General features: G+C 33.9%; 2 protein-coding genes across 4 annotated transcripts in view; one reads left to right on the top strand and one right to left on the bottom strand.

Annotated features, from left to right (window-relative positions):
* Window positions 1-1,509, bottom strand: part of Bet5 (blocked early in transport 5) — a 1,548-nt gene extending 39 nt beyond the window's left edge. The window contains exons 1-3 of the mRNA XM_011647317.3: window positions 1,210-1,509; window positions 209-418; window positions 1-127 (exon numbers count right to left, since the gene is read on the bottom strand). The exon at window positions 1-127 is cut by the window's left edge and continues 39 nt beyond it. Coding sequence (XP_011645619.1) covers window positions 1-127; window positions 209-418; window positions 1,210-1,308 — 436 coding nt within the window. The 5' untranslated portion in view covers window positions 1,309-1,509. The remainder of the gene's footprint in view (window positions 128-208; window positions 419-1,209) is intronic.
* Window positions 1,510-3,236: 1,727 nt separating this feature from the next.
* Window positions 3,237-7,686, top strand: LOC105432533 (uncharacterized). Of its 3 annotated transcripts, XM_089072194.1 has the most exons (3): window positions 3,237-3,401; window positions 4,927-5,692; window positions 7,033-7,686. In XM_089072194.1, exons 1-3 carry the CDS (start codon window positions 3,345-3,347, stop codon window positions 7,041-7,043), a joined length of 834 nt encoding a protein of 277 aa, XP_088928320.1. In that variant the 5' UTR covers window positions 3,237-3,344; the 3' UTR covers window positions 7,044-7,686. The 3 variants fall into 3 exon arrangements, with proteins under 3 accessions (XP_088928320.1, XP_088928312.1, XP_088928317.1); XM_089072186.1 differs by having other exon boundaries at window positions 4,927-7,686; XM_089072191.1 differs by lacking the exon at window positions 3,237-3,401 and adding an exon at window positions 3,408-4,012 and having other exon boundaries at window positions 4,927-7,686.
* Window positions 7,687-7,710: the final 24 nt, after the last annotated feature.

Below are 7,710 nucleotides of genomic sequence, written 5' to 3'. Positions count from 1 at the left end.
ACAATGATCGACTTAAAAATAGAGGAGATTTTTTTAATAGTTCATCTACTTTTATTTTAAACAATTCACTTTGTATAGGTTCATTTAATTGGCAGAGTGGATTTTTTATTACATATTCCAAGTAAACCTAAAATGAAAAATATGTCATTACATAGATAGATGTGCATCACTTCAATATTTCTGTGAGAAAAAAGATATACAATCTTACTTCTCTGTACAATTGTTGCAATAATTCTCTAGCATTCTGACTTGCATTATCAGTATTCAAGACAAACTTTAAACCTGATGGTGTTTCAAAGTAGTGAAGCGTATATTTGCTTGTTTTGTAATACAGAAACCCTTCCTTAGGATCCAATGGTGAAATTTTACTTACGAATGATTTTATAGAAAACAACATTCCATACATTAATTTTGCTTCCTAAATAAATTGTAAATATGTTTCTGGTTATTTTGTTATCTCATTAGTTTTGGCAAATTGCCTAATTGTATCATATACTTGACACTTAAAATTTTAGACACTTAAAACATTATATAATTATAAATTTAATATCTTGTAAATTTTAATATCTTATAAATTTAATATCTACATTTATTTATATTTCTCTCATACTTAGTTTGAGAACTTTTAACATAATTATAATAGATTTAACATAATTATAGATTGCTATTTATCATTGCATTGGTTCCTTTTTTTTTAAGTTTATTATTTTTTGGATTTAATAATGCTTCGTAATATCTATATATGTAGACTTTGTGAACTTTATATTCTCTAATTCATGAGTCTTATATCTTCTTTCATAACTTTTCTTAATTATTTATCACTTTTTATTATAGATATGTAACATATGTAGTGATTATATGACATGTAGGTGTAAACAGAGGGCCAGGAAGGGCCTATGATATAGATAGACAGATTATTCAAATTCGATTATTGCAAAAATGAAATATCATAAAAAATTACAAAAAATTCTATTCTATATTTCCTTATTATTCTTTTCTTCTACTTATTAACGCGTGTTTGACTTCTATTTGATTATATCACTTCTAGTCTAGTCTGTATGAATATCTGCAGTATCTGAACTCGAATTCGTGAGTTTACTAAACTCAAATAACTGTGCAGATCACTTCTGCAGATCATCTATTGTTAATACCAAAGATTGGTTTTTCTAATCAATATCTAATGAATGTATGAGTACAGTTGCAAGTTACCTCCTCTTTTGTTATCCCCGATTTATTTAATCTGTTCCATTCGGCATAATACAGCAACGTTCCAGTTTTCGAAAAAATGTACAAATTATGAATTGTCATGACTGGCACGTCTTCTTTCCTTCGTTTTACACCACAAAATATGTCAACAAATGTGTTTTACTTTGTGAATTGTTGTTTTGACGTTTCGATGACGTCCCGCACAGCTGTATTACGATTCCATACATATCCGCCACCTGATGGTCGAGAAATTTAAACACGAGCAAGAAAATTATCGATAATATTGAGTTGTGTGTTTATCTAACTGCAATAAAACAGATAACATGTGCTTAAACTTCAACGACATCGAAATATATTTAGACAACGCAATATCTTAATTTTGTATGTATTTCGTTTATAAATATTAACATGCTGATTATTGTTGTTTATACGTACTTGTGTATATTTTGCGAGAAATATCTGTTTTAAATTATTAAATCATATAAATATATAAGCATATAAATTCACTGAAGTACACGTTATTAATATCTTCATTTATAATTTTTAACAGATTTTTACGTAATATTTGTAAAGAAATCTTTTGATCTTCTTTAATCATTTATTTGCTAATGCTTTATTTATTGTATTTAATATTATAAAAATAGAATTGTATACTTTTCATGATTATAGTATATTTTAAAGTAGTTTAGAATTATTAACACGATAAATAGATATCTTCTCGCAATCGATCTTCATTGATCTTCACATCTTTAATTACATGTCAAAATACATTTTTATGTCACTGACAAGTCAATAAATCAAAGTGGCGAAACAGACCATTCAAAAATGTAAACCAAAGTCGTGTAAATGTTCCTGTCGATTTTCTTGTCTATTCCAGATCGTAAATGGCACACCTGCGCGAAGTTCTCACTATTGGAAAATTAGATTTCACCTCGAAAAAAGATCAATATGTCCTTTTGTGATAAAATTGAGGGTAGGAGATGGTCTAGTACCGGTTGCTGTGGTTGGTATAAAAAAATTTACAAACCTAGTTTTATAAGAAAAATATTAGCAATTTCTCGATTGTCTTCAAAAAGTAAAAATACTAACAATATTTTACGTCCGCGATAAGAATGTGCAATAGTAACAAATTATCAAAATTGAAAAAAAAAATATATTTAAAATATATTTATATTGTTTAGAATATTAAAGATATTTTTGGATTATAAAAAAATTAAAGAATATAAATAAAATATCATAGTTGTTAACATTTTCATTAAAAAAATATTTGTGATTAACATCTTTCTTACTGGACGACAAAAATTTTTGGTTATAAACATCTGAGATAAATTGCAAGTATGAAAATAATTAGTAATTTATAGGAAGATTTTGTTGCTACAAGTATTGAATAATCTAAACATACATGAAGTATAAAAATAATTAATTGTGTATACATTAATTTAATTTTAAAACAGATTATATCTTCTAAATATATTATTTAGTATATTAATACTATGTAATTTCTCTTTATAAAAATTGCAAGTTTAAGAATTAAATACTTCTCAAACTGTTCAAAGAATTTAGTATTTAATTTTTACATAAATACTTTAAAAAATACTAAAATAATTGACAAAATTTTTATGTGTTCTTCAATCTTCTGATATATAACACATATCAAATAGACATCTCAGATAAATATATTAGAAAATATTTTTTAAAGAGTTTCAATTTATAAATAAACTAATATATTTCTTTTCGTATCAACAAGGAATTTGAACGTTGAGACGTCTTAAAATCTCATTGAAAGAGTTTATGATTTGTATTCTTCTTTCGAATATCCTTCAAGTTCAAGTTCGTAACTCATATGAAGAATTCCGATGAAGAAGTGATCACTTTAGCCTGTAATATTTTCGCTCAGGAAATACTCGTGCATCGGACAAAGGTGGTTGTGCCGAAGCACACATATCTTCGTATAATTGCCAAAGTAACGTAGGATGCCTGGATGGTGGTGCTTGCGGTGGTATGCAGCCCGTCGGGACCGCCGCGACGGGCGCGTGCCCTGGACCGTGCCAGTGCCTCGAGGAGGAAATCTGGAACAGTAATGTGCCACCTAAACCGAATTGCCGATGGTTGAATAACTTTGCCGAGCTGCGCCGTCAATGGAGCGACCACGGTCGCCAGCAGGCGTGCAAGTGCTGCTACGGCTGCAGCCGATGGTAGGGAAACGATGGCTGAGCAATATCGGTGTCTCGGCGTAGAAACCAATGTGTGTCGCGCTGCGTGTGACGCGATGAAAAGAGTGAAACGTTTTACATCAATCCCGAACACTCGGGTCTCTCCACGGTTCTCCAAATAACAATGACATCAGTTACCCTCCGCGCCGAAGTATCGACATTCTGTCTTAAAAGCACGTTGTAAAATTCAGCAGCCCTCGGTTCCCCGGTGTTTTTGTTGCAAGAAAAATGTTGCCGCCCATGCGCGACATCCGCAATGTTTTAGGATAAACTTATTGACGGCTCTCGGAGAGAATTGGAGTGTGCCGGTGTGCTTAGTTCTGTTTACGTAAAAGTATCCGTCCATTTGTAGCGTTTTCTTCTCTTCCTTTTTTTGTTTGCCGACGGCAAGAGTACTCGAATGAATATGAATATCGAGCGAATATTTCTTTCTAGAGATATTGAGATGAAAAAATTATTGGATTTCCTTATTTTGCGCCGTGTTACATTTTGTTCGCAGCAGAACTGTCACTTCGTGCCGACCGTGTCTTTCACCAACCTCATCGTGTTCCGGTACCATTTTACTTACGTCGGACTGTCAGATACACACCAAGGTAGATTCCTTGTCGAGATTTACGCTTTAAAATGCTTGAGATTCCTTTGAGGTAGTAAATTTTACATGTATTTACTTTGAGGAGAGATGAAAGTAAACCTCAGAGCAAAAAAAGCAATAGACCCACTTAATCTTGCCATTCGACTTAAAGTTGCTCTGTTTTCATTTAAAAAATGTAGCAATTCTAATACTAATAACTTTGATATCAACTTTAATAATAATTTTTCAATATTTATGAGTGAACTTCAGCATCTTTTATTTGAATTTGATTTTTCTTTCATATTGTGTGATAGTATTTATATAATAATAATATGAAATAAATATATTTAAATAAAAATTCGAATATAGCCAATATATATATATACATATATAAAACAAACTGATAAAATAGCAGAGTTAAGAAATGCAGAATGAACAATGCAAGGCGCAGTTAATGTTTCTGACATCCTGTGTACGTTTTAATTAAATTTGATAGGAAGACTGTAAGGATTTAATTCAGACGCGGTTAGTTTGCGTACTCGATTTATGTAAATTAGCATAGTATATAGTTAGAAGTAAGCAAGCGTTCAAAGTTTCTTAATTATTCGATAAAATCCGTAAAGTTGGCCAAACTAATTTATATACAGACTTTAATGGCTTAGTAATTGGAACGTTTAAAATGTTAAAAATGCGAGCTAAACTTAACTGCTATAACTTTAATATGCACGATCATTACGTTTGATTACATCTTTTTGACGCGATTCAGGAAATATTACTATATTACGTTAAAATTTGTACAAACGGGCAGCATGTTGAAGATATATTACTATATTACGTTAAAATTTTTACAAACGATCACGATTTCGGCAACTATGGTTCGAACGATAAATCGAACCTCGTTTTGTAACTGTCATCAGATTTTTCTACCTTCGACAGAAATGCTGTGGGAGCCGTCGTTTAGCGGGTGGGGCAAGCAAATCGGAAATGGCACCGATAGATAAATCGTCATCATCCAACCCTCGGAAACGGGAAACGGGCGGTGGTTGTCCACCACCAAGCTGTACCTACCCATCGACCCGCTATAATTCCGCTAACGCAGATTGCTCGTCGATCGCTTCGTCTTCTTCTTGCTGCTCATCGCCATGCAGACATCCTCGCCAAGCTTCGTCGCACTGGGCACCCGGTTGTCAGCATCCCTACGTCTTGAAATCAATCTTGAAAAAGCGCAGCTGCTACCAGTGTAACACGAATCAGTACTGCATGTGTCAACCGATGCCACGTGGCTGTAACTGCCCGCCGCCGATTCAAGTGGACGCACGCGCCGCTCACGAGTGCTCCTGCGAATGTCCGTCCAGTCCAGAATGCGCGTGTCCACCTAGCGAACGAAGATTCCCAAAAGAGACGATCAAATGTCCCAACGCATGCCTCTGCTGTCCCTTTCCTCGATTATCACCCGGTCCCACAGCCCGGTGTCACAGCCCGCATTGTCAATCGTGTCTGCCGCCACCCTGCGGTCCATGCCTGTCCGCCAAATGTCGACGACCAGTCCCACCTAAGGATCTCTGCCAATCTAACTCGCCGTGTCCATCCTGCTCATCTTGTCGGCCAGTTTCGACCGCATTCCCCTGTCGTCCTCCGACATCTTGCAGAAAACTGACCTTCTGCACTGAGCGCAGTGACCGGCCTTCCTCGCCTTGTACAGGTCAGTTTTGGAGTGGAATCAATGTCGATAAAAGATCGGAAAATAGCGTTTATAATGAACAAAGTAACAATGAGAGACAGGAGACACGCGATAAGGAAGATCGCCGTTGCACAACGGACTACACTGGATCTGATGATAAATTCGAATGTAATGAGAAATGTCGTGATTTAGTAGTGAACGAGAGCTCAGTACAAAATTCATCATCAAAGACGTTTATTAATTTGTCGGAGACCAGAAACCCCTCGAAGTCTGTCGATCCCGATGATTCGCATGACACATCGGAGGAAAGGCACGAGACCGCTTTTGAAAATGCAGCGGACACTTTCGAAGGAAATATTACCGAAAGATCTTCGAAGGATTCGTGGTTTACTTCGCCTACCCACGTTCTAACCGATAGCGATGCAAAATCTGATTGTCACGCATTTCACGAGCACAAACAACCTATACTTGCGAGATTATCGAGCCATTTGAAATCACTTGGTCGGATGAAAGATTTGTCGTTACCGAATAAAATATTATTTCGGCAAAGCGTTACATTTTGTGATGCTCCGCGGGCACGTGTCGGTCCGTTAACAGATGCTTCAATAAATATTCCGACAACATCAACACGTGGGATCGACAGACGGCGCAGGAATGCTTGAATGTTTGAGAGAAGATACGACAGATGTTAGCTTACCTCGGGAAAATCGCGTAATGCGATTGAGCGTTTCAAAATCGTCTCTTACGATTCGCGATCGATTCGTTGAATCTTCTTCACCCAGGTCATACAGGGATGTTGTTAATTTCGTCACTATGTAAATAAAATCGTTCGCTTCTTACATTTCAAAATAATACATTTCAATGACGAGAAAAATGAAAAGATTATGAATAAAATTTCGGAAGAATATTCATCTGTAAAATATTTCTATAATTAATATAAAAAAAGTTATTGTTAAGTCTAAATATTTTAAATAAATTTAAACAATTTTAAAATTAGACAAGCTTTTGATATTAATAATATTGCTATTTTGTGTATAAGTCTTCTCGTTTGAAAAAGTAATATTTTACACAGATGTGAATTTTAATATATTTTGTACGAGTAAATTTAATATTTAATATTTTACAATCATTCATTTATATTGCTCGCGCATAAAAAAAGAACATTAAGTATCATCTTATCTACAAAATTGTAAACTTTTGTTTTTAATTATTTGAATTTTAATAAATTATATATTAGATTTACAGAAAAATAAATCATTATATGTTTAAAAGTTTGGTAGAATTCAGGCAATTTAGCTTGTTAATTTAATTATAAATGCGCTAGAGACTGATGTTTACTGTACCTTGTGTTATGACCAAAGGACCAAAGTGACACGTGGTATGGTGCATCCAGTAGGTGTCAGCTGTACGTTGGAGGAAACATCAAGTGAATATGCGCAAATGCAGGAAGAGAAGGACGCAAGTGCATGCTACGATGTGTTTTCTAATCTCGGTGACATCGGCTATTCGACTCTTGTGCCAAGCCCGCTGGCGCTAATATCCTTTGTTCTCCTGATTCTTGTTGCCATTACCTGGTCCTCCAGTTCAACCTTTTACCATCGTTACGCGTTACGCAAGAAAATCTGCTGGAAATAGCTGAGATTATAATCATACAAAATATTTTCGGGTTCATAATTAAACGAAATAAGAAAATTTAAATCTATCAAAATGCATAGGCAGATTAAATGAAAATTTGTGTACAACTCCGGAAATTTGTAATTAAAGTTAGTACACGATATGAATTTGATCAACAGCCTGTAAAATACATTTTATTCCAAATATAAAAATTGTAATAAAAAATAAACATAAAATGTAAAACATGTAACGATAAATAAATGATTCATCGGCAAATACACCAAATCATATTCGGAGAGAATATTAATTTTAATAAAACAAGTTTATTATTATTTATCATTATTGTTTTATTTTGTTGTGAATTATTTTTTCGGCGATTAATATTTATAAAATGCACATAATTGATTAAATAAAATATCGCAAGA

The sequence above is a fragment of the Pogonomyrmex barbatus genome, unplaced genomic scaffold, assembly GCF_055798465.1.
Source record: "Pogonomyrmex barbatus isolate J1 unplaced genomic scaffold, ASM5579846v1 scaffold1, whole genome shotgun sequence".
NCBI lineage: Eukaryota > Metazoa > Arthropoda > Insecta > Hymenoptera > Formicidae > Pogonomyrmex > Pogonomyrmex barbatus.
Note: the sequence above shows the minus strand (reverse complement) of the source record. Positions and strands in the feature narration are given on the sequence as shown.

Coding starts and splice junctions, on each gene's coding strand:
- LOC105432533 (XM_089072186.1), top strand. CDS start 3,345: ATGGAGCGACCACGGTCGCCAGCAGGCGTGCAAGTGCTGCTACGGCTG. Junction 3,402..4,926: donor TGCTACGGCTGCAGCCGATG/GTAGGGAAACGA, acceptor TACCTTCGACAG/AAATGCTGTGGGAGCCGTCG.